Source organism: Ascidia mentula, chromosome 8, assembly GCF_947561715.1.
Source record: "Ascidia mentula chromosome 8, kaAscMent1.1, whole genome shotgun sequence".
NCBI lineage: Eukaryota > Metazoa > Chordata > Ascidiacea > Phlebobranchia > Ascidiidae > Ascidia > Ascidia mentula.
This window is the reverse complement of record NC_138573.1, coordinates 17122452-17150223: the sequence shown is the minus strand read 5'-3', so window position 1 is coordinate 17150223 and position 27772 is coordinate 17122452. Positions and strand designations below refer to the sequence as shown.

Here is a 27772-nt window from a genome sequence, read left to right as displayed (position 1 = left end):
AAGGTGATTTTTACTGTAGTTTAAAAATGTATTTTATGTTAATCTTACCATATATAGTTAACTTTCCAGTGACGTTTCCATACATATTTTTTGCAACACATTCATAATTTCCAGATTGCATGACGTCACTTCTTCTAAGCAACAAACCAACTTGACTCTTATATTTCACATTGTTTTCTGTAGTTTGGAAAATCGATGATGCTCCAATAATTTTTCCGCTTCTGCACAAATGTTCATGTAACCAAAATTTGACCAAAAGTGAGAAGCATCAAAACAGTAGGATTTGATGCAATGGCATGATTGGCAGCATCGCTCTACTGCGCAGGTTCTTGCTTGGCATCAATTGATTTAATTGCCTGTAATGCGTAACGTTACACAGAGCAATATAAACAGTGCACGAACCTCGTCCACGATACAGTTGGTTTGGGAAATCCAAACGAAATGCAATCAACGTGGATTTGTCGACCGTATTCAGCAACAATTGTTGTGTTGCTCAAAGATATATTTGGAGCAACTGCAAAAAATGAATTTAGCAGTGAAAGGCAGCGGCAGAACCAAGCAGGGACGATCGCACCCACAAGAATATTTCATAACACTGAAAAAAATCAATGCAGAAGCAGACAAAAGGGTTGTTTTAATGTTGATTTTGTTTGTTGTTCACTAGCGTTCTGTGTCTGCCCCATGCATGGCTATCTACACGTCTTTATGCGATTCAAATCGTCATTATTGCGTTAAGATTTACAAATTTTGAAACAAAACATTTGACTTACCAAACACTTGTAAAGTTTTCCTTTCCAGTTTAGATCCAATCCTTTTTGTTCCCATGCAAGTATAAATCCCCGATTCACTCACATCAGTCACTGTTATGTGAAGACTGGATGAACTGTAGGAGGAGCTGACAGATTGATAAACGTTGGAACTACTATTGTTGGCAACCATTGCGTCATTTCTGCGGAATAAATGAGACTTGTTATCACATTTCCTGACTAAAATTTGACTTCCTGCATTTACTTTTGAAACGTATTAGTTTTTTCTGGACAAATATTTTGATCACTAAAATCAGGGACATTGAACTTTTTAGGGATATATACAGGTGAGTAGAGACGATTAGGGGGTGGTTTACCCACAAGATTAATATTACTCAAATGGGCTGCATTTACAACGGATTTAATAGCAAATATTTCTAATTGCAGTGTAAAAATAAGATCTAAAGACGTGTTTTATATGGCAGTGCGGTGTAAAAAAACATACTTCCACAGTTGTAATCACAGGTATCAACAAATATTTTATACCTCATCCATGTTATTGGTGTGGGATGGTTTTCCGATAAAAAGCAACTAACAGATTCATGATTTCCATAGTTTTCCGCAACTATTCTGTGTTTGTCAATCTCAATCTTTACTGCGTAAATGTAAATGAATGTTACAGTACTGGAACCCACCTTCATTAACCAAACTTGTTATTGTTACCTTCATTCAAAAAAGTGCTCTTGGAAAATTTGCATTTCGATTCGACTCCAATGGCTTCAATTGCAATGTTACCAAAATGAAATGGACTAATATCCTGGATGGAATAACTGAAGTCCACACCTCTGTAGTTGTTTGCTAAAGTTACCCGTCTGTTTAGGTTGTAAATTGCTGTGATAGTTAGCGCTTAGGTAATTTTCCCTTTGATAATGATTGTTTCACCGACAATTGCAGAGTATCTTGTTTGTGAAAATACGATTCTTCGTGGTTGATCTGCAAACAGCATCATGTCAGTCGTTTAAATATTATAATATTAATGAACCCACCTTTGAATTCACAAATATAGTTGAATTTTAGGTTGTAATCAACAGCATACCAACCCCAATTACGAGAATTTACAAGCAGAACACATTCACCACTTCCGGGATGTGGGTTAAATAACCAGGCTGTATATTCTTTACGTGTCCATGGCAATTTTGGCGAACCATTCAAACCATCACCTTGAATCGTAACAAACAAACCACATGTTTTCCCATGACTAATATAGTTATGATTGTTATCTATTCGTTCTTTGTCCACTTGAATTGAAAATATGAGATAAAGATTTTGATTTAAATTTTGCATTTTAATTTTAACTTTAATCATGGTAATTAATATGGGATAGCCAATATTTCATGAAAAAATGTTTACGAAACGAAAACCTATTTTCCGTTGGTAAAAAACAACTCCGTCCGGCCAGATAAATTTGTTTCCAAGACGTCTACCACCTAAATCATAAGCTAGAAAACAAGAAAAAATTAGTTGCTTTCTATTTCTGAATGACGTGAAAAATTTTATTGGAAAAAAATATCCAAACAGATTTAAATTAGTACAAATGTTTTTTTCCGCATTCTATTTTTGTTGTTTGCAAGACGAATAAGTCTGTTTTGTGTTTCGGCATCAGGAATTCTCGCAAGGTTTCCACCAAGCTCAATACATCGTTCCTTCGCATCCTGCCAAGTTCGTTTGTCATTGGACATTGAAAAAAAACGATATGTGCATGGTTTCGACGAGGAACCTACAATGGAACGATAACTGCCTTGCTCACAATGAACTTGCACATTTCTTGAATCAAAATAGTTGAATAAAACACTTACAGCCAAACTCTTGAGATATCAACATAACCAATGTCCAGATCATCACACAACTGTTTACTGCTTCTGACATCTTTACTTAAATACTAAATTCTAAGACATTAATGGTTAAATTATCTTGAAAGGTGAGATCCGCTGAAATTAACAAAATACTGCTCCTGCCATTGGTGCTCACAAAAAGATGTCAACACATCATTCAAGAAAGGAACATGTTTTCAAAGAGGACAACTCTCACGCGAATGCAAAAAAAAATCCTTCGCTGTTGAAGTTACCCGAGTTAATGATACCAAATAAACGTGAGTGCGTAAATTAACAGAAAAATCACTGGCTACAGCTCATAAAAAAAGTAAATGCACACGGATTTTCTAAGAAAGGGATGAGAACAATTCTCTATGCAAATTGACAGGCAATATTTCGTCATCAACTTCAAGTTACCCTACTGTACGGAAAGTTTCAAAATATGCTCAGTTCAATGCAAATATGCCATTGTTCAGTGTACCTTTGGCCGTCGCAATAATTGTTTCGTAGGTGGTTTGTTCGGGTCACAGTGGCCTTCGTGTTCAACTCAACACAAATATTGGTCGAAAACGAGACATATTGTGGGCCCAAAAATTCATAATTATGTGACATCAAAACTATGTCGGCAGAGTATATAGATAACGTTACCAAATACCCAAAATAATTGCTTCCAAAGCATAGCTAGTTTGGTTTCAACAATCACAAATGTAGTTGTTGTATGTAACAGTGGTACTTAAACTTTGAATCGCAGCAGTCCGAAATTTTTCCGACTTGCTGTCCCAGTTAGGACTAATGCTCTGAAAATATTGTATGCGAACGATTACCTTCCTAATGCCTTGTTAGAGTAAATTAACATGACTCAGTGATAGCATAAAACGACTCAAGTAACATTGCACATAAACCTACATATGCAATATTACGATACAATCTCACAAAGACCTTAGACTTCCTCCCAAAACCGCTTCGTGGACCCTACTTTAGGGGCTGGCAAAACTGGCCCCAAGCTACATCAGCTACTAAACTTTTCCATTATTATTGACATTAGCTGTTAGTCAGTGTGTATAGATGCACAACATATAGATGTTATGTTTTTAAGGGATAAAATGTTAAAACGCAAATCTAATAACAATAGAACTGGTCTTCATAGGTTTTACATTTTAATTTTTGTACGTAGTTGTGGGAACGACTTCAACTGAGCTGTTTGTATGATCGTTGTTTAGACTTTACATAATAATAGAACAAGTTCTAATAAATATTTTTAATTTCGGTTTACATGAAGAAATGTAATCATGTATAGCAACGCAGACAAAATGCTAAACTCATTGAAGTCATTGAAGAAACACAAAACGCAAAAGGATGATTGTCATGACATGAAATAAGTGGTTTACGTCATTAACTTATAATATTTTTCAAAAGTACAATCCCAAGCAGATTTAAGTCAACAACCTTGACAATTTTGAGACCCACATTTCAAATCATATCTAACGGCGTCTCGTTGAGTCGCATGTGTCACAATTGCGAATTGTTAATTTTAAGCTGATTCTTCGAATATTGTGACATTTAGGCAATTGCCCGACCGCGTATGCAAAATCGAAATCCCAACATAGAAGAACATCACGCATATTTAAAGAGTTGAACTTTTTGCCGGCTTTGTTGAAGCTATGACGTCACTAGACAACTTAACCGAGCTGTATATCTCGTTGATGACGTCACTTGAAGAAGGTGAACTGTGAGTGCATGATTTACATTTTATGCTAATCACAAACCATTTAAGTTGCTCAACATTTTCGTTCAGTCCAGAATCATTTTTTTGGGTTTCGCAACATTCAACACTTTGTGCAATCAAGTGGTGCAAGAATATGTATTGCTTCTAGATAAATGTAACAAATGAAGTTAGCATAAGTTAATAGAACTTTGGGGAAAAGGAAAACATTACCGCAGTTTGCACCATTTCCATTCTTTGTTCTCTCAGGTGGCAAACGGCCTTGAAAGCATCAACTGAGCCAGTTTGATTTAATTCCTCCAACAAATAAACAAAACCAATGAAAGTCCCAGTTCTTCCGGCACCTCCGCTTGATAAACATACTTGAAGGTTATTTCGCAGTCACTGAGTTTACCAAGGTATGCAATCATTATTTTTACCTACAATGGACCACAGTGGGAACCTGAGTTCGCAAAGTTCGATTTATCCGATCCATTTCCTTCTGAACTTGGTTTGTGAATGTGAGAAAGTCAGTTGTTGTTTGTGGAACTCCATAACCGGGCCAAGCAAGTAATTGGTAGTGAGTCACAACTCGTTGTTCCTGGATTCAAAGCGATATAACAACAATATCAGCAACGAAGAGCTTCTATTTAATCCTAGTATACCGAAACACATAAGGTGTTTGCTTCTTCGATTGCCATTTTCCTAACAATGAAACCATGTTTGTTCAGGACTTTCAGGAGTTTTACGTTAACACGGCCGTACAATTTAAAGGGGGCGAAGGTCTGGGGCCAGTAAAGAGCACACCTTGCCTAAACAGTGAAAAGCGTTGAGTAATACGCATCTAAATTAATAATAAAACACTCACTTTTTTATTTTGATCTGGATTTGCGAGCATTACAATTACTCTGACTTTTTGTAGCCAAACCATCGTCCAGAAATCATTTACAGTTGTATCGATGGGGCCTTGTGTTGCAATCCACTTGTTTGGTTGTTTAAATCCCTAATTAGAAACGTTAACAGTTTATTTTCCACTGCATTCAGCACGGTGACGAACCTCTACATATGAAGCGTTAATGTAGTCGTTTTCCTCGCCCTCAAGTCCACGAAGGACCACTCTGTTGTAATCGTCTACGGACATAATTGATGTAAATGTTATGTATTTTTGAAAAGATTATCATGCAGAAAATTTTGTGATGCCCTTCCGGGACAATTTACCTCGTACTGTTTGCATATAAGTTAATTTATTCAACAAAATATTAAAAATGAAGCATTGAATGTGAGGAAGGAAACCATTTGTTTTTCCGAGAATAAACAGAGTTCCCCATAGTGCTATAAGCATTCACATGTTTTATTTGTTTAAGAAATTGTTGCTAAAACTTATGCCATCATCATCAGTCTGGCATCAGTCAGGTCAGCTTTATATCACTATGGAGAAAGACTAACCACTCCCCTTTCAACTGATGATGGCATAAGTGTTTGCAGATACGTCTTGAATAAATAAAACATGTCATTGTCTAAAACATGAGTAAATCCGTTATTAGTGTTCCTATGACAAGAAATTGTTTGTGAATCTGTCAACCAACCTTGCGTTGTGCAATGAACAAAGACTTACATGGTAAAATATTCTTGTAACGATTTCGACATGGGTTGTTCTGTGCTGTTTCAATGCTGAAAGCGTTTCTTGATTTTCTTTTGATTTTCTGAAAGGCAAATACCACATAACTTTTGCGTCAACAATCTATGACTCTATGTGCACAAAGCAAAAAATACTAAGTAGATATTTTGCGAACAGAAATGGTAGAAGTTATACACGTACCTGATATTGTGATTTGATTGCTTTGTGTGAATTATCTGCGCTCTTCGTGTAAAATTCACTCAAGTAAAACTTACGTATCTGTGTGTTATAGTTGTCATCAGGCCCATCCTCTAATGGTTATCATGTAAACTTTTTTTAAAACGGATTTATTCCTAAAAAGTCTTATCTTCCGAATACCTGGGGAGTACTTCCAGCTCACTCTTTCATTCAATTTAAATTCTGACGAAGTTTGTGAGGCGTTTCTTTCTCGTGTGGAAATACTTGCACATATTTGTTTCCTAAACATTGAATATTACCAAAAGGCCAACAATTTTTATTTTAATAAAGAAAGGAAAGTTTACCTCCACTTGGTTACCATACCTACAGATATGAGTAAAATAATCAAAACAGACAATCCAATAACTGTGGGAATGAACCATTTTGACACAAATACGTTGACACCTAACCAAATAAATAGGAATGAATATTTGCATGTGTGAGTAACATTGCTCACAAGACAAGCATACATACCAGCTGCAAAGGCAACCTGTTGTGTGGTTGTAACGACAATACGTAAACTCTTGGTATTTGATGTAGTTCGGCAGATAAAAAAAGTAGGATACCTCTAATTACAAACGCCTTTTCCACCTTGTCAATATGATTGTTTGTTGACTGACAAACGTAAGTTCCGGAATCCGCAACATTATCAATCATAAAAATCAATCGAACTGTTTGCGAAAACTTCGTGTTATTTACAATACTCGTATAGATATTAGAAGTTGTAGCTCCGATAACAGATTTATTTCTAAAATTTAAAACCAATGTTACGGATTTGTTGAACTGATGCTAAATCATGTGTTTACCTTTTCCATGTTACATTTGGTCTTGGAAACCCATAAGAGACACAATCAACGTATTGCTGGTGAAAGTTTTCCGCAATAATTTCTGATGCAGAAAGTGTTATGTTTGGACGAACTAAAATCAACTAACATTTTAACTGAGACTCGAACAGTTTATGGTCACTACTACCTTTCAGAGTGACTTCTCTTCTGGTTTGAGACAGCAGTTTTGTGTCCTTGCGATTTTCTGCCCAACATTCGTAAACTCCGCCATAAGTTGCGTCAACTTTTGTTAAGTGAAGACGTTTCATCACGTGATATCGACCTTGTGATATTTTTTGCTGGGAAACCGAGACCGAATATGAAACGTTTGTTATTAAATTTCCTTTCCTAAAAAACAATAAAGAACAAAATAAAACCTCATCTCTACATAAATTAGGGTGAAAATTATGCAGAAACCCCACTGTAAAGTTTTACATCTTACCAACAAATTTTCTGTTAAAAAGGACTAATGTTTTTAACAAACGTATGATACAAAATCTTACCTGTACCAATTAACCACAGGCCTGGGATTTCCATACGAAGTGCAATCAACCGTAACATTCGCCCATTGTTGTAAGTCCAAATTTCTTCGGGATAATGTGATGTTTACTTTAACTAAAACAAGATGATTTTTACTTTAAATGTATCCATGAATTTTGCTGTGTACGTCTGGGGCGGAACGAAGAAGGAAATATCGCCCCCCTTAAAAATATTTGATTTTTTTGTTTTTGTTGTTCACTAGTGTGCTTTGTGTGCACATGCATGGCTATCTATGCGACCGAAATCGTTATTACTGCGTTAAGATTAAAAAAAAAATTAAAAACAAAAAATGTTGAATTACCAAACACTTGCAAAGACTTCATTTCCAGTTTGGATCCAATCCTATTTGTTCCCATGCAAGTGTAATTCCCCGATTCACTCACATCATTCACTATTATGTGAAGAGTGGATGAACTGTGGGTGGTGCTGACAGATTGGTAAACGTTGGAACTATTTTTGTTGGAAACCGTTGCATCGTTTCTGCGGAATAAATGTCACTTGTTATCACATTTCCTCACTAAAATTGACATCTTGCATTTACTTTTGAAACTTATTAGTTTTTCTGGACAAATATTTTGTTCACTAAGATTAGGGGCCCCAAAGTTTTAAGGATTATATACATGTGAGTAGAGACGATTAGGGGGTGGTTTACCCACAAGATAAATATTACTCAAATGGGCTGCATGTACAACGGATTTAATAGCAAATATTTCTAATTGCAGTGTAAAAATAAGATCTGAAAGCATGTGTTATATGGCAGTGCGTGGTAAAAACACTTTTTTCAACAGTTGTAATCACAGGTATCAACAAACAATTTATACCTCATCCATGTTATTGGGGTGGAATGGTTTTCCGATAAAAAGCAACTAACAGATTCATGATTTCCATAGTTTTCCGCAACTATTCTGTGTTTGTCAATCTCAATCTTTACTGCGTAAATGTAAATGAATGTTACAGTACTGGAACCCACCTTCATTAACCAAACTTGTTATTGTTACCTTCATTCAAAAAAGTGCTCTTGGAAAATTTGCATTTCGATTCGACTCCAATGGCTTCAATTGCAATGTTACCAAAATGAAATGGACTAATATCCTGGATGGAATAACTGAAGTCCACACCTCTGTAGTTGTTTGCTAAAGTTACCCGTCTGTTTAGGTTGTAAATTGCTGTGATAGTTAGCGCTTCTATATAAGGTTCGGTAATTTTCCCTTTGATAATGATTGTTTCACCGACAATTGCAGAGTATCTTGTTTGTGAAAATACGATTCTTCGTGGTTGATCTGCAAACAGCATCATGTCAGTCGTTTAAATATTATAATATTAATGAACCCACCTTTGAATTCACAAATATAGTTGAATTTTAGGTTGCAATTAACAGCATACCAACCCCAATTACGAGAATTTACAAGCAGAACACATTCATCACTTCCGGGATGTGGGTTAAATAACCAGGCTGTATATTCTTTACGTGTCCATGGCAATTTTGGCGAACCATTCAAACCATCACCTTGAATCGTAACAAACAAACCACATGTTTTCCCATGACTAATATAGTTATGATTGTTATCTATTCGTTCTTTGTCCACTTGAATTGAAAATATGAGATAAAGATTTTGATTTAAATTTTGCATTTTAATTTTAACTTTAATCATGGTAATTAATATGGGATAGCCAATATTTCATGAAAAAATGTTTACGAAACGAAAACCTATTTTCCGTTGGTAAAAAACAACTCCGTCCGGCCAGATAAATTTGTTTCCAAGACGTCTACCACCTAAATAATAAGCTAGAAAACAAGAAAAAATTAGTTGCTTTCTATTTCTGAATGACGTGAAAAATTTTATTGGAAAAAAATATCCAAACAGATTTAAATTAGTACAAATGTTTTTTTACGCATTCTATTTTTGTTGTTTGCAAGACGAATAAGTCTGTTTTGTGTTTCGGCATCAGGAATTCTCGCAAGGTTTCCACCAAGCTCAATACATCGTTCCTTCGCATCCTGCCAAGTTCGTTTGTCATTGGACATTGAAAAGAAACGATATGTGCATGGTTTCGACGAGGAACCTACAATGGAACGATAACTGCCTTGCTCACAATGAACTTGCACATTTCTTGAATCAAAATAGTTGAATAAAACACTTACAGCCAAACTCTTGAGATATCAACATAACCAATGTCCAGATCATCACACAACTGTTTACTGCTTCTGACATCTTTACTTAAATACTAAATTCTAAGACATTAATGGTTAAATTATCTTGAAAGGTGAGATCCGCTGAAATTAACAAAATACTGCTCCTGCCATTGGTGCTCACAAAAAGATGTCAACACATCATTCAAGAAAGGAACATGTTTTCAAAGAGGACAACTCTCACGCGAATGCAAAAAAAAATCCTTCGCTGTTGAAGTTACCCGAGTTAATGATACCAAATAAACGTGAGTGCGTAAATTAACAGAAAAATCACTGGCTACAGCTCATAAAAAAAGTAAATGCACACGGATTTTCTAAGAAAGGGATGAGAACAATTCTCTATGCAAATTGAGAGGCAATATTTCGACATCAACTTCAAGTTACCCTACTGTACGGAAAGTTTCAAAATATGCACAGTTCAATGCAAATATGCCATTGTTCAGTGTACCTTTGGCCGTCGCAATAATTGTTTCGTAGGTGGTTTGTTCGGGTCACAGTGGCCTTCGTGTTCAACTCAACACAAATATTGGTCGAAAACGAGACATATTGTTGGCCTAAAAATTCATAATTATGTGACATCAAAACTATGTCGGCAGAGTATATGGATAACGTTACCAAATACCCAAAATAATTGCTTCCAAAGCATAGCTAGTTTGGTTTCAACAATCACAAATGTAGTTGTTGTATGTAACAGTGGTACTTAAACTTTGAATCTTAGCAGTCCGAAATTTTTCCGACTTGCTGTCCCACTTGGGACTAATGCTCTGAAAAGATTGTATGCGAGCGATTACCTTCCTAACGCCTTATTAGAGTAAATTAACATGACTCAGTGATAGCACAAAACGACTCAAGTAACATTGCACATAAACCTACATATGCAATGTTAGGTTACAATCTCACGAAGACCTTAGACTTCCTCCAAAAACCGCTTCGTGGACCCTACTTTAGGGGCTGGCTATACTGGCCCCAAGCTACAGCAACTAAACTTTTCCATTATTATCGACATTAGCTGTTAGTCGGTGTGTATAGAGGCACAACATATAGATGTTATGTTTTTTGGGGTTAAATGCAAAAACGCAAATCTAATAATAATAGAATTGGTCTTCATAGGTTTTACATTTTAACCTTAGTTGTGGGAACGACTTTAACTGAGCTGTTTGTATGATCGTTGTTTAGGCTTCACATAGTAATAGAACAAGTTCTAATAAATATTTTTAATTTCGGTTGACATCAAGAAATGCAATCATGAAGATTAATACACGTGTAGCAACGCAGCCAAGATGCTAAACTCATTGAAGTCATTGAAGAAACACAAAACGCAAAAGGATGATTGTCATGACATGAAATAAGTGGTTCAGGTCATTAACTTGTAATATTTTTCAAAAATACAATCTCAAGCAGATTTACGTCAACAACCTTGACACTTTTGAGACACAAATGTTTGAAACATATCTGACGGTGTCTCGTCGAGTCGCAGGTGTCACAATTACGAATTGTTAATTTTAAGCTGATTCTTCGGATATTGTGACATTTGGGCAATTGTCCCGACTGCGGATTTGAACACCGAAAATCCCAACGCGGAAAAGCAATCCGAATATTTAGGAATTTAATTCTTTGTCGGCTTTGCTGAAGCAAAAAAATTTACAATTACGATAAATTGTACGCTGATTCTTGGGATATTGTTACATTTAGGCAATTGCCCTGAACACGTAATTAAAACCGAAATTCCCAACATAGAAGAAGATTCCGCATATTTAAAGAGTTGAACTCTTTGCCGGCTTTGTTGAAGCAGTGACGTCATCAGACAACTTTACACAGCTGTATATCTCGTTGATGACGTCACATGAAGAAGGTGAACTGTGAGTGCATGATTTACATTTTATGCTAAACAGTTTTTTGTATGCAGGTCACAAACCATTTAAGTTGCTCAACGTTTTCGTTCAGTCCAGTAATATTTGTTTGGGTTTCCCATCAAGTAGTGCAAGAATATGTATTGCTCCTAGATAAATGTAACAAATGAAGTTAACATAAGTTAAAATATGTCGGGGAAAAGAAACACATTTACCGCAGTTTGCACCATTTCCATTCTTTGCTCTCTCAGGTGGCAAACGGCCTTGAAAGCATCAACTGAGCCAGTTTGATTTAATTCCTCCAACAAATAAACAAAACCAATAAAAGTCCCAGTTCTGCCGGTTCCTCCGCTTGATAAACATACTTGAAGGTTATTTCGCAGTCACTGAATTTACCAAGGTATACAATCACTATTTTTACCTACAATGGACCACAGTGGGAACCTGAGTTCGCAAAGTTCGATTTACGCGATCCATTCCCTTCTGAACCTGGTTTGTGAATGTGAGAAAGTCAGTTGTTGTTTGTGGAACTCCATAACCGGGCCAAGCAAGAAATTGGTAGTGAGTCACAACTCGTTGTTCCTGGATGCAAAGCGATTTAACAAAACAACGATGAGATTCTATTAAGGCCTCTTATACCGAAACATATAAGGTGTTTGCTTCTTCGATTGCCATTTTCCTGACAATGAAACCATGTTTGTTCAGGACTTTAAGCAGTTTCACGTTAACACGGCCGTACAGTTTAAAGGGGGCGACGCTCTGGGGCCAGTAAAGAGCACACCTTGACTAAACAGTGAAAAGCGTTGAATAATACGCATCTAAATTAATAATAAAACACTCACTTTTTTATTTTGGTCTGGATTTGTGAGCATTGCAATTACTCTGACTTTTTGTTGCCAAACCATCGTCCAGAAATCATTTACAGTTGTATCGATGGGGCCTTGGGTTGCAATCCACTTGTTTGGTTGTTTAAAACCCTAATTAGAAACGTTAACAGTTTATTTTCCACTGCATTCAGCACGGTGACGAACCTCTACATATGATGCGTTAATGTAGTCGTTTTAATCGCCCTCAAGTCCACGAAGGAGCACTCTGTTATAATCGTCTACGGAAATAATTGGTGTAAATGTTATGTATTTTTGACAAGATTATCATGCAGAAAAATTTTTAATACCCTTCCGGGACAATTTACCTCGTACTGTTTGCATATAAGTTAATTTATTCAACAAAATATTAAAAATGAAGTATTGAATGTGAGGAAGGAAACCATTTGTTTTTCCAACAAGAGAATAAACAGAGTAGCCCATAGTGCTATAAGCATTCACATGTTTTATTTGTTTAAGAAATTGTTGCTAAAACTTATGCCATCATCATCAGTTTGGCATCAGTCAGGTCAGCTTTATATCACTATGGAGAAAGACTAACCACTCCCCTTTTAATTGATGATGGCATAAGTTTTTGCAGATACGTCTTAAATAAATAAAACATTTTATTGCCTAAAACAAGAGTAAATTCGTTATTAGTGTTCCTATGACAAGAAATTGTCTGTGAATCTGTCAACCAACCTTGCGTTGTGCAATGAACAACAACTTACATGGTAAAATATTCTTGTAACGATTTCGACTTGGATTGTTCTTTGCTGTTTCAATGCTGAAAGCATTTCTTGATTGTCTTTTTATTTTCTGCAAGGCAAATACCACATAACTTTTGTATCAACAATCTATGACTCTTTGTGCACAAAGCAAAAAATACTAAATAGATATTTTGCGAACAGAAATAGCAGAAGTTATACACGTACCTGATATTGTGATTTGATTGCTTTGTGTGAATTAACTGCGCTCTTCGTGTAAAATTCACGCAAGTGAAACTTACGTATCTGTGTGTTATAGTTGTCATCAGATCCATCATCTAATGATTAAAATTGAAAAGTAAACATTTTTTAAAACAGATTGAATTCCTAAAAACCTTATCTTGTGAATACCTGGGGAGTACTTCCAGCTCACTCTTTTATTCAATTTAAATTCTGACGAAGTTTCTGATGCGTTTTTTTCTCGTGTGGAAATACTTGCACATATTTGTTTCCTAAACATTGAATATTACCAAAAGGCCAACATTTTTTATTTTAATAAAGAAAGGAAAGTTTACCTCCACTTGATTACCACACCCACAGATATGAGTAAAATAATCAAAACAGACAATCCAATAACTGTGGGAATGAACCATTTTGACACAAATACGTTGACACCTAACCCAAAAAATAGGAATGAATATTTGCATGTTTGAGTAACATTGCTCACAAGACAAGCATACATACCAGCTACAAAGGCAACCTGTCGTGTGGTTGCAACGACAATACGTAAACTCTTGGTATTTGATGTAGTTCGGCAGTTAAAAAAAGTAGGATACCTCTAATTATAAACGCCTTTTCCACCTTGTCAATATGATTGTTTGTTGACTGACAAACGTAAGTTCCTGAATCCGCAACATTATCAATCATAAAAATCAATCGAGCTGTTTGCGAATACTTCGTGTTATTTTTAATACTCGTATAGATATTAGAAGTTGTAGCTCCAATAACAGATTTATTTCTAAAATTTAAAATCAAAGTTACAAACTTGTTGAACTGATGCTAAATCATGTGTTTACCTTTTCCATGTAACGTTAGGTCTTGGAAACCCATAAGAGACACAATCAACGTATTGCCGATGAAACTTTTCCGCAATAATTTCTGATGCAGAAAGTGTTATGTTTGGACGAACTAAAACCAACTAACATTTTAACTGAGACTCGAACAGTTTATGGTCACTACTACCTTTCAGAGTGACTTCTCTTCGGGTTTGAGACAGCAGTTTTGTGTCCTTGCAATTTTCTGCCCAACATTCGTAAACCCCGCCATAAGCTGCACCAACCTTTGTCAAGTGAAGACGTTTCATTACGTGGTATCGACCTTGTGATATTTTTTGCTGGTAAACCCACACCGAATATGAAAAGTTTGTTATCAAATTTTCTTTCCTAAAAAACAATAAAGAACAAAATAAAACCTCATCTCTGCATAAATTAGGGTGAAAATTATGCAGAAACCCCACCGTAAAGTTTTACATCTTACCAACGAATTTCCTGTTAAAAAGGACTAATGTTTTTAACAAGCGTATGATGGAAAAACTTACCTGTACCAATTAACCACAGGCCTGGGATTTCCATACGAAGTGCAATCAACCGTAACATTCTCCCATTGTTCCAAATCCAAATTTCTTTTGGATAATGTGATGTTTACTTTAACTAAAACAAGATGATTTTTACTTTAAATGTATCCATGAATTTTGCTGTGTACGTCTGGGGCGGAACGAAGAAGGGAAGATCGCCCCCTTAAAATTATTTGATTTTTTTGTTTTTGTTGTTTACTAGTGTGCTTTGTGTGCACATGCATGGCTATCTATGCGACCGAAATCGTTATTACTGCGTTAAAATTTAAAAAAAACTTTAAAAACAAAAAATGTTGACTTACCAAACACTTGCAAAGACTTCATTTCCAGTTTGGATCCAATCCTATATGTTCCCATGCAAGTGTAATTCCCCGATTCACTCACATTATTCAATGTTATGTGAAGAGTGGATGCACTGTGGGTGGTGCTGACAGATTGATAAATGTTGGAACTATTTTTGTTGGAAACCGTTGCATCGTTTCTGCGGAATAAATGTCACTTGTTATCACATTTCCTCACTAAAATTGACTTCTTGCATTTGCTTTTGAAACGTATTAGTTTTTTCTGGACAAATATTTTGTTTACTAAGATTAGGGACCTTGAACTTTTTGGGGATATATACAGGTGAGTAGAGACGATTAGGGGGTGGTTTACCCACAAGATTAATGTTACACAAATGGGCTGCATGTACAACGGATTTAATAGCAAATATTTCTAATTGCAGTATAAAAATAAGATCTAAAAACGTGTTTTATTTGGCAGTGCGTGGTAAAAAAACTTTTTTCCACAGTTGTAATCACAGATATCAACAAACAATTTATACCTCATCCATGTTATTGGGGTGGGATGGTTTTCTGATAAAGAGCAACTAACAGATTTATGATTTTCATAGTTTTCCGCAACTATTCTGTTTCTGTCAATCTCAATCTTTACTGCGTAAATGTAAATGAATGTTACAGTACTGGAACCCACCTTCATTAACCAAACTTGTCATGGTTACCTTCATTCAAAAAAGTGCTCTTGGAAAATTTGCATTTCGATTCGACTCCAATGGCTTCAATTAAAATGTTACCAAAATGAGAAGAACTAACATCCTGGATGGAATAACTGAAGTCCACACCCGTGTAGTTGGTTGCTAAAGTTACCCGTCTGTTTAGGTTGTAAATTGCTCTGATAGTTATAGGTTCTACATAAGGTCCTGTAATTTTTCCTTTGATAATGATTGTTTCACCGACAATTGCAGAGTATCTTGTTTGTGAAAATACGATTTTTCGTGGTTGATCTGCAAACAGCATCATGTCAGTCGTTTAAATAACAAAATACTAATAAACCCACCTTTGAACTCACAAATATAGTTAATTTTCCTGTTGCAGTCACCAGCATACCAACCCCACTTGATATATTTTTCAAGTCGAACACATTCACCAGTTTCGGGAAGTATGTTATTTAACCAGGCTGTATATTCTGTACCGGTCAGTAGTAAAGGGTGACAGAGTAGAGAACGGGGAGAACTTCCTTCCTGTCTCTCTGTTACTCTTTCCGGTTAGGGAGACAGGAAAGAGTACTCCTTCCGTTCTCTTTCGTATGCATTTCAAAGGGGGACATGTGTCAGGGAGATACTCACAGTTACTCATGAGCCTTCCGGTCTTGATTGGGAGTAAAATTAGATTCTCCTATTGTTTGTCTCTTTCCGGTGTCGCAATCGTGATTCTATTTTTATCTTGAGCGTGTGAACTTTGTTTGAGATGTCCTCGCCAAGGAATTCGAGGTCACACGCAGTTCACTGTGTGGTCGTGTGGCGTTTGTGAAACTATCTGGTGAATGGTTTCCTGAATTGGACCGTTATTTCTAATGACGTTGTGATGACATGATTGATGACGTGGTCGACAAACGATCTTGTCAATCACTTGTGAATTGCTCCAGGGAATTCACCAGCCTCCATGTATCGCGTTATCCATTCGTTAATTGTGCCCGCCTCCGCTTAGTCAACGCCCCCCCTTTTTTTAGTGTGGGTCGCAGATGCATTTTTTTGCGAGGTTCTTGATCAGACCACAGTCCCATGACAAATTCGCTTTTCCACATTTTTTTTTCTATTTTCCCAGCATTCGATTTGTGCAAGCTGTTTCCGTGCAAGCTGTTTCCATGCAGTCTGTTTTTGGGATATAATGCTATGCATATGGTGCCTTCATGTCAGCGAACAATGTGAATTCCAAACATTCCCAGGCTAGAGTTGTGAAAAAAATTTCCGCAGAGGGATATCGCCGTTTTGGTAGTCACACTATTGTCAATGCGTATCTAAGGCCGTTGTTTTTTAAGGGTTTTCCGATTGAAGTCGCGCCCATTCATTCCCATGTTGAAGTATCCCTATGTTTCCGATTTCTACGGATTTTCACATCTTTCATGACGCGCACGCCGTTCTCTTAGCCATCTGGTTTGTTGGCCCATATTGCCTGGGCAGTATGGCGAGATCATTGGTTTTCGCCATATGGCGTGGATCTTTGTAAAAAATCATGCGAAAAGGTGATCGGAAACTTTTCCCGCGCATTTCACAGGCGTAAACTCCGAGATTGATGCCTATTACAATCAATCCATGCATTTCCTTTGATTGTTTTTTTGGCCGCACCGATTTCCGTTGTTTTTCACGGTGTGACACTCTTGACTAGTATAAAAAAGAGTGCGCCCATGGAGAGTTTCTAAGTGTCTCGCGATAGGGACACGACTTGCCAACGTAAATTAGCGGATTGAACGCGCACCTTCAAAATCGAAAATGCTTGTGCGATTTCACTGCGGTTTTTGCGGCAAGCATTTTGCCAAAGCAGATGAAGCGATGGAACATGAATCGCAATGTAATCAATGTGCAGCGTGCAATGACTGCGGTAAAAGGTAATCCTTTCAATTATAAATCGCCACCGCAGGTGCTAAAGCCGCCTTTTACAGGTTTATCTCGCTTCACAATATCAAACGTCACAGGGAGAGGCATTGCGGGGTTGCACACAAACGCCCGATGTAAGTTGTCTACGATTTGTTTGTTTCCCCGTTATTAACCGTGTCTGGTATTTAGCGCAAGCGGCCAGGAGGCGTCTAAAAGATTCCGTGTTTGGCCGATTCAGTCCAGCAATGCATCAAGTCACACGTAATTTATGCTTTTTCCGCTCTTATCCTTGACAGTTATTATTTATTATCTCCTTTTAGCGCGGCCTCGGCGTCTGATAATGTGATTCAGGGTAGATACGTCATGGACTTCTCCCAACAAAGTCAAAGTCACATGTTTCCTGTACATGAGGCGACGGCTGGCGTTAGCGGCCAATACAGCGCTGCGTTGAAAAATTTAAATCTGGCACAGCCTTCCATGTTAACCAACGAGAATGAATCCGGGTAAGACGGGCGTTAAACCATAGCATTTCAACGACATCATTACTCGCTTTCACACAGCATGGCACCTGCGGCAGACAGTCAAAACTCTGGCACACCGCTTCCGATTGCACACTCACACATTTCGGGGGATATTTCACAGCCACCAAGTGAAGTGAGTTTTTTTGATTTACTGGAATCAGTCGAATTGCAACCGGTTGGCGATGCGGATGCAAGGTATTCATGCAATGTGCCTGTGTAACTGTCTAATCTAATCGATAACCCGATGTTGCTTTAACAGCGCCCCTAGCGTGGTCGATGCAATGGCCGCTTGCCCTGATACTATAGATGAAATTTTGCGTGACTTGGGTATTTTAAACCCGTTGAAGCATGACGAGCCGTTGTTATCGGGCGCGCGTGGCAATGACACGCCGGCCCATAATCCCGCACCATTGCTTAACCCGGGCGGTGCAAAATGGTAAGACGGCCGTCACCGTCATGAAACTGCCTCATGTAAATTATTTTATTGATCAGGTGTATAGAGAATGTCGGTCAACAGGCTACACCCGCCGTCGGCGGCGAAAGTAGGTGTGTTAAACATCACGACGTTTGGGCGCGGGTTGATAACATTCATTTGTGGTTAGACGCTTTCAAACCGGCGGCGGCGCTAACCGACAGTTGCTGATATCCGACGAGCGGCCACCGCGAGATGATTTGATTGCCCGGCGCTGGATGGCAATACGTACTCACGCGCGTATTGGCCGTGTGACGTCATTGTACAATTTCTCGTTGCCAATAGCCTGGACTCTTGTTGATGCCATCGTCCACACTATATTGGGTGACGGGCAGATGGCATTTAAAATTAATTGCAGTTTTGGCTTCATTCTTGTGAATCAATCGGGGGAACGTCGCTATTATCATGCATCGGACAATAATGCCAATTTCTTTCCACATCCAACACTAATACAATCGCGTGATGATCTGCTCGAATTTTTTCAAAATCTTGCGGACTGTGACCATCTTGAGGCGGTTAGAAGACAACGCCCTGATTCGAAATGGAATGTTGACGTATTGACAAACATCACTTTCTATGTTTATTACACACTGCACGCATGGATTGGAAGTCCTGTTAATTTACCAAGACATCTGACGCGCAACACTGGTCTTGTGACATTTCACAGAACCGCCGATGGGCGGCCGATCACCGATAATCTGTGTTTATTCCGGTGTATTGCTTCTCACATGAGTACGTCACGGGTCGGCGCGCCAAGTCCAACGCAATTATGTCAACGGTTCACAGGCAAAAATTGCATTGCGGGCTTCCCCGGTGTGCGCCTGAGTTTTCTACCGGCGGTTGAAGCTTGCTTTGATTTGAACATTAACGTCTTCGAACTGCAAGCATCGGGGGTGAGCCGAATTCTGTACCGCAGTTTTCGTCGTCTCCAGAAAAAACGCACCGCAATCTTGAATCTGGATCTTACAAACAATCACTTTAGCTACATCTCCAATTTTTCTCTTTATGCATCAAGTTTCACCTGCCCCGTCTGCAAGGCGGTCTTCAATCGCATGGACCGATGCTTCCAGCACCAGAAAACCTGTTCTCTTATCACACGTGAAGTATTCCCAGGCGGCTGCTTTCGTATTGCTCCGACAGTTTTCGACCGTTTGCGAATATTCGGTATCCACGTTCCTTCGGAATATCGATTCTACCCCTTTGTTGTTTGTTATGATTGGGAAGCAATGATGAGCCAGCGGGATTTACCTGATGCGACCGCGAAAACTGCATGTCTTGCTGAGCACATACCACTTAGTGTTGCGGTGTGCAGCGACGTGCCAGGGTTTCAGCAAGGTAAATGCTTTGTGACAAACGGCCAACCACAGGAACTTATGAATCGTTTTGTGGGTTACCTGGGGGAAATTCAAGGTCGGGCCACACATTTAATGCAGGAGCGTTTTGAATGGCTTCTGGCTCTTTTGGAAACAAAAGTACAGCAAGCGTTGTTACTCGACCCCGGCCAGGGGGTGCACCCCATCGAATCACTGCGAGATGATCTGCTTGCTTATTTACAAATCATCCCCGTAGTGGGTTTTAATTCCGGGGGGTATGACCTTCCGTTGACACGACAGTGGCTCATAGAGGCATTAAAAGACGACGAGATTGGTTTCGTGGCGAAGAAAGGAAATAATTTCTTATGTATTCAAACCAGGCGCTTCTCTTTCTTGGACGCACGAAACTATATCGCGCCAAACGTGAATTACGCAAGTTTCTTGAAAGCGTTCGACTGCGAAGAGTCCAAAGGTATATTTCCGTACGAGTTTGTGGACTGCATCGCCAAGTTAAACGTGACAAGTTTGCCACCAAGAGAAGCGTTTTACAGTTCACTGAAGCGTGAAAGCATTTCTCAAGAGTCGTACGATGGATGCTTACGTGTCTGGAAGCAACAGAAAATGAGCACCCTTAAAGATTATCTTATGCACTACAATCTGCTTGACGTGGTGCCGTTCGTTCAAGCGATGGGGAACCTCCGGGCGTTATTCACTCGCTCGGAAGTGGACATGCTCAAACAAGGTATATCTCTGTCCGGCTTGTCACTCAAAATGGCCATGAAAGACGCCATTAAGACAAACGACGACGTGTATTTCGCGTTGTTCCCCGAACGCCACAAGCATCTATTCCATCTGATACGAGACAATCTTAGGAGCGGTCCGGCGATTATATTTTCCCGGTATCATAAACGGGACGAAACGCGGATTCGGGCGCTGGAATTTGGTGAAAACGCACGGTTATGCAAGGCTGTTATTGGGATGGACTGTAACAGCATGTATTGTCACTCTACTGGACTTAAAATGCCAACAGGCTATTATTCGGTGGCCACATTAAACGAAGAAACAAAGCTGTTCGAAGTTGACCGATCGGCGCGTTATGGTTTCTTAGCTGATGAATGGCTTCGCTGGCGCTCCTTTGCCGATGGTGTTCATATTCAGAGACAGATGAATGGCGGAGAGGTACGCATTGGTCGAAAACGTATACCAGTTGACGGGTATGCAGACCGGGGGAATACCCTGTATAATTTCCACGGGTGCTACTTCCACCGCTGTGTTCGGTGCAGTGAAAAATTCAGCTTCAGTGACCCGGAACACACACTGGAAGTCCGCCAAAAGACGGTGGAAATTGCAGCCTATCTCCGTGGGCTCCAATATCAGCTAATTGAAATCTATGAGTGTCAATGGAACGAACTAAAACGAACCGATGCGCACGTGCAGGCGTTTCTATCCGCAGGACCCAGGCCGCATACACGTCTGCCGCCGGTGGTGACCTTTGAGACGCTATTGGCCGGAATAGCCGATGGCAGTATTTTCGGTGCCGTAGAATGCGACATACACGTGCCTAAGGAACTGTGGGACACATTCAAGGAATTTTCGCCTATATTCAAGGCCGCGAAAGTTGGTCGTGAAGACATAGGACCTTTAATGTCCGCGTATGCAGAGAAGCAGGGCCTACTGAAAACCAAGCGACAGATGCTTATAGGCGCAATGCACGCCGAACGGATTCTTCTTGCTTCCCCTTTGGCCGAGTGGTATTTGAAGCATGGCCTTAAAATTACGCAAATTTACCGCGTGATTGCATTTGAACCGCGAGCATGTTTCAGCCATTTTGCGGAAACGGTCACGGCGGCGCGGCGACAAGGTGATGTTGACCCGGCCAAACGGAGCTTGGCGGACTTTTATAAATTGTCAGGTGAGGTTTTTTTATGATGTCACCGCTGTTTTAAGGTCCATTTAGCTCCCACTTCTCACTGAGGCCGCGCCCCACAAGGCCAACATTCCGTTGGTTGTTTAAACGCGTGTAACGATCGCCTCGCGCACCCATTGGCACCGCGAGAATTGCACTTTGCCTGGTTAGACGAACCGATAATCGTGTATCGATTGGATTGCTGCTTCCTGACATGCGCTGTTAAGCAGTCTTTCTGTAATCACGTTGTTTGCTGGGTCACTATAGTGGCCTGTGGCGTTTCGCAGGCAACAGCCGCAATTTTGAAAAAACGTGATCTGTAATCGTGCGAAAACATTGTTGGGGCACAGAGTTAACCTTTAACCTTATTATTTTCATCACCAAGGCAACGGTATTTACGGTTCAGTGCTTCTAAGAAAAGACAAGCTTATGAACGTGAAGTACTGCGACCAAATGACGGCGGGACGCGTTGTACAAGACCCCAACTTTTACCACATGACAGAAATCAATCAAGACCTGTATGAGGTGGAAACCACGAAGAAGCGAGTGCGTCAAGATAGGCCCATTCAAATGTCATACTTCGTCTACGAGCTGTCCAAATTAAATCTCCTCCAGATTGTATATGATTGCTTTCAACGGTACTTTGTGCGACAGGGGTACCAGATTTGCCTATGTGACACCGACAGTGTGTACATTGCACTTAGCGCCGACACCATTGACGAAATTATAAAACCGGATCTACGCCGTGAATTTTATGAGAATTATGAAACTTACTTTCCCGCAAAAGCTTGCAAAATGCACCGGGACTGCTTTATAGAAGATATGACATCACATGGCCGTTTTGAGCAAGCCGACTGCTGCCGCGCGCACGAGCGTTTTTGTCAACGTGAAATGGGAAAGTACAAATGTGAATTCTACGGTCACTCCATTGTGGCGCTTTCCGCGAAGACTTATTTCTGTCAAGGCGATACAATGAAGCGTGCTTCGAAGGGTTTATGCAAGGCACAAAACCCACTTAACGCTGATGATTATTTACATGTCCTCAAAACAGGGAGGCCACGTGAAGGAACCAACGTAGGCTTTCAAGTTGTAAATCAGCGACTTTTCACACGCAGCGGAAATCGCGTTGGATTAAATTATTTTTACGCCAAGCGGATAGTGCTCCCCGACGGTGTCACCACGTCACCTTTGCTGCTATGACAAAATGCGTGTATTTTCATTTCGACTTTCGTTTTGAGAATTCGTACATTCTCGAGAATGCTATATTCATGCCAAATAAAAAAAATGCTAAGAAACGAGATTTCTTAATTGATGGTCACTTGATGGTGCCATTGAACGCGGGGGACAGGACATAAAACCGCACGGTTCATGTGACCACGCCCACCGACACGCCAGTTTGCCCTTTTTTCTGTGTTCTCTCCCAGCTTGCTTTAAAGGCTGTCGCGCAAGGTTTTTGGGGCCATCACAATTTTGTCACAATTGCGAAAATGCCAAACAGGAAGATTCAAGCAATGAACTGGGTGCAGGGAGGTCCTTCTGCTCAAAGCACGGAACAAGTTGTCGCTGCCATCTGCCGTGAGCAAAAGAAATCAGGCAAGTGCAATCGTTTTTAGACTTTAAGCTGTGTGCCGGCGTGCCGTTAACGCAAGACAACTAACACAGAATTCATATTTGTTGCAGGCACGAAATTGCGCTGTGCGTCTTTCTATATGAAATACGATGGGCAGTGCTTCAAACTCCAAGGCCTCTATGACGTGGCAAAAACGCTCATGCTCGAAAGTCCGGTGGTGGCCATTTTCCCGAAGATCGAGGATGGATTTGAACGGTTAATGTTAATTTATTACGCAACTGCATCTGATGACACCGAGTGTATTATCGCGTCGCGCATTCGTCAAAAGTCGATTGAATTGCAGAGTACAGGTGTAACCATGTGCTTTAAGCCTAGAGCAGTTTTTTCACCGGAGAAGTACATAGCTCCGATCGCTTTGGATTGCCAATACTATAAATGTTTCGGTTCTAAAGTGCTTACCGATTGTGTGACAGCTAAGGTTATGGGCACCATCGAGCAATTATGCTCGCAGTTTGGCGCGATACGTGAGATTGACCAATCTGAAATACCGGATACGCCTGCCTCACCGGATTCACCAAGTTACAGTCCCTTACAGGACTCCCAAGTGTACTAATTTTGTATTTAAGACCCTCCCCCGGCCCCGATTTCAACCCGGTAATTTTTTTTTTTTAAATTTAAATAAATTTTTAATTTGAATTAAATTTAATAAAATTTTAAAAATTTAAATAAATTTTTAATTTAAATTGAATTAAATTTAATAAAATTTTTTATAGGGGGGGGGAGAAACCGATACATTGTAGAACGGAGTATTTTATCGTCGCAGAATGTGTTGCGCCTTGTCGCGGGATTTTTGTGCCGATGTTTGTTGTTTTGTCGCCTTTTCCGCGTGGAATAAAAAAAATACAGAGAGAAAATGCCCCTTGTCAGACACAAAAAACACTCAGAAATAATTCATGTCTGTTTACTCACAAATCCGATACAAATCTCTCCACCAACATATCATTACCACGTAAATCATTTGAATACAGATTCACGATTTCCCGCAGGCTAAAGCCGCGTGCGCGTAATGCCGAGAAATAAATGCAGTGGGCGCCGCAGGAAATGGACAATGGGTGCTGTACAACACGCGTATTGAGACGAAACGGCTTTACTGTAGTGTTGGCTTCTAAAAAAGCGCTAAACTCCTGAAGGTACGGTGGTCTGGCGAAAGTATCAAACATTTCACCGTAACCGTGAGCGTCAAAATAAAAAGCAATCCAATGTATTCCAGGTTGATTGGATAGATCGCTGTTCACAATATACAACGCAGGGGGTCGATGACGTAACGAAGCGAGTTCGTCTCGTGCGAAGACACCGCGAAAAACACGCTCTGTCGTCGGGTCACGTGAGAGTAAGGCGCCAATTTGTAGCTCATCCATTATGAAGCGAAATCCGTCACCACGTGGCGATAAAAATCGATAGTCAGTAAATTATCGTACTCAAGAAATGCAATTATCGCTACAGGCGCAGCGAGCGCGTTTTTAAATCGCACCTCCAAGCGCACCGAACCGGAACGCCGGAGGTCGAAGGTTGCAAGGTCGCTGTGGTCGGGTGTCAAATCCACACAAAACAAGCAGTATCCGCGCGGATACGAGCGATACGATATGGAATTGCCCCGGTTTTCATAATGCGAATTGGTACCCGTGAAAAGCGACAAATAGCTTCTTGTGTAATGACCGCCTTGGAAATCGGGCTTGAATGCGGTGGCGGGATAAATACGGCCATCTACGTGCAAAGCTAGGTATGTAATGTTCATGTGTTTGAACTCAAAGGGATTTCGGTCAAAGGCCCCGTTGTAGGCCGCGGCGTCGACGAACCCGAACACGCATCTGACCGGTATTTGACCGGTCACTAGAGCATCGCAAACCGTGGTCATACTACCGCCGGCGATCGTGAAAACGCGAACTTCCGATCGGCGCATCGCGTACTTGGCAGAATTGGATTGTAAAATCTTTTGGTGCGCGACAGTTACAGCCGCATTAAGTTTAACCTTGCGGACGAATAATCGCACATCCATCACATTGATTTTCACATTCGCATCAGCGGCGGCCATCACAGCAAACTCGTCCTTACCGCGCGTAAGACGCAGGCGAATGTTGACGCCGTTTATGACGTACTTGGACTGCTGACATAAACTCACGTGAAGTTTAGACAGCATTTCGATTGAACGGCTCTCGGCCGCCATCGCGCGACGGGTTTGAAATCCACTGTTACTTCGCGTCAATGCGTTCATCTGCCCTGCGTCGTCGCCATACCAAAGCGATGTGGTCAGTTGTGTATTCTTCGCTTCCGATCCAAATGATAAAAGTGTCTCGATGTACGATTTGTAAGCGTAATTATTACTGGAGGGCGTCACCGTTTTATTGTTGAGAGACAGTTCCATTTGACTGAACAAGGCGTGTGCGAAATAATTTGTCGGGGCCACTGCAGCGTCCGCATCCAAATTTGTGCCATCAGCTTTGGTGATACGAACGGTACACGACAGCAACGTGTCGTTAAGGTCAATGTAATGCTCTCCGTCCGCGGCGATCGAAAAATCATACGGCCCCGCGTCTGTTACCGTAGCTAGGGGTAAGTGTTCGACAAAGAGCGACGAGTTTACGCTGGTTTGCGTCGGCTTCAGTGTAAATAAATCCAATTCGCTTTTCGCACAACGCATCGAGTGCTCACTGATCAACGCCATCCCTCAAGCGAAAATGTCGTCACGGTTGCGCTTGCGTTTGCCTGCCGGTTTCCTGCGTTTCCGCTTCTTCGCCGGTTCGCCAGGTGGCAACGTTAAGTTATGACTCGCAGTGGCTAATAACCTGCGACCCGCCTGTCGCGACCTCTTTATAGCCGCCTTTCGCGGAGTGTGTCCGGCCATGACGTCACTTGCGAAACCCACACCTGATTCCAGAAACTGCTTCCCCACTTGTCGCGCGCCTGATTTTAGCACCGGTAACACGGCGCGGCCTAAACTGGCGAACAGGTTACCGAGCCCATGTCCGCGCATCGAAAGCGCGCCAGCGAAATGCGGTAAGCCCCGGCCGGCCTGGCAGTGATAATAGTTCTCGTAATCTCTAAAGTCTGCCTCAGCGTTATACGGTATGTGATGAGTCATGTTCAAAGGCGAAGCGGCTTCTTACGGAAATGTAGTGTTACGATGACGTTACCACGTTCAAATGATATGAGTTTACCGAAACCGTCATATAAAGCCGTTTGGATTGTGCCGAAATGTCGAATGCGAACCGGATGATATGCCAAACGCGTGAAACGTACACGGTGTAATTTGCCAATTCCGTCGCCTGCCGGAACTATTTCTAGTAGCGGCGCCATGGTGTTTCCAACCACGCGAGGTTGAATGATGTCCGTATAAACATATATTGCGGAGTAATCGGTAGAAACGTCGCATCGGCGCGCTCGTATGCTGACCCGGGGGCAGCTCGACGCGTTCGAAACCCAACAAGTGTGCCAGTTTCGGTGAGAGGGTCACCGCAAAGCCCTCTGGAACGTTCGCACCAGTGCGTTGCGTTGTCTCATCGAAGGTGAACAGACCGTGACCGGTCAAGGTTTTCGCCCGGTTTCATAATGGCCCGCATTTAGCGTGTAGCGCTGCGTGCTGCCACCTTGCGTCAAGTCAAACCAGCCTTCGAATTCGCCAATATTATTCCACGAATGCGGGAATATAATCTCGCTCAGGCTAACTTCCCACTCGCCAGTGTCCAAGGAAATAACGGCGGGTAGCTTTGTTGTAAATTCGGACGGACGATTGTTCGGGAAGATGTCCACGGAATTATTCGATGGCAGGGTCACGTACATTGCGCCGTTTTTTCAGCTTAGGTGCGGGCAATACGTAACCGACGGAGCTTGCTAACAGCGTAGTCCACAGGCTTTGACTGGGACTTCCAACCGTTAAGTTGAGCAAGCTCGTCACAATCACCGAATAAATCACGACGATTTGGAATACAAAGACCACTTCAGACCGTGGGGCTTCCTTGCCGAAAAAGCTCCCTCGCTTCTATTCGCCGTGCTGGAACGATCGTCCATCGATCCAGGAATTGAATTTCTCGCCGTAATGTCGCCACTTCACCAGATACTGCTTGACACCGCGCCTTTTTCGGGTTCGCAAGACTTTCTCCACCTCAAAGGTACGTTTGTTCACGCGTTGCAACTCCTGTTCGTAGAACGTCCCCCGAATAACCTCGCCGCTGTAATCGCACACTTTGTAAGTGGGCGGGCGTCCACTGCGTCGCGAATGAACAAGAAACAATTCTTGGCTCCACTGGGGTACGTAGCCCTTTTTAAAGCATGCGCTAGC

At 40.7% G+C, this 27772-nt stretch overlaps 1 protein-coding gene across 1 annotated transcript; it reads right to left on the bottom strand.

Annotated features, from left to right (window-relative positions):
• Nucleotides 1-24853: 24853 nt before the first annotated feature.
• LOC145912128 (uncharacterized protein F54H12.2-like) lies at nucleotides 24854-26158 on the bottom strand. The gene has a single exon (XM_082999544.1). The coding sequence runs from the start codon at nucleotides 26156-26158 to the stop codon at nucleotides 24854-24856; it is 1305 nt and encodes a 434-aa protein (XP_082855670.1).
• Between the last annotated feature and the right edge of the window lie 1614 nt (nucleotides 26159-27772).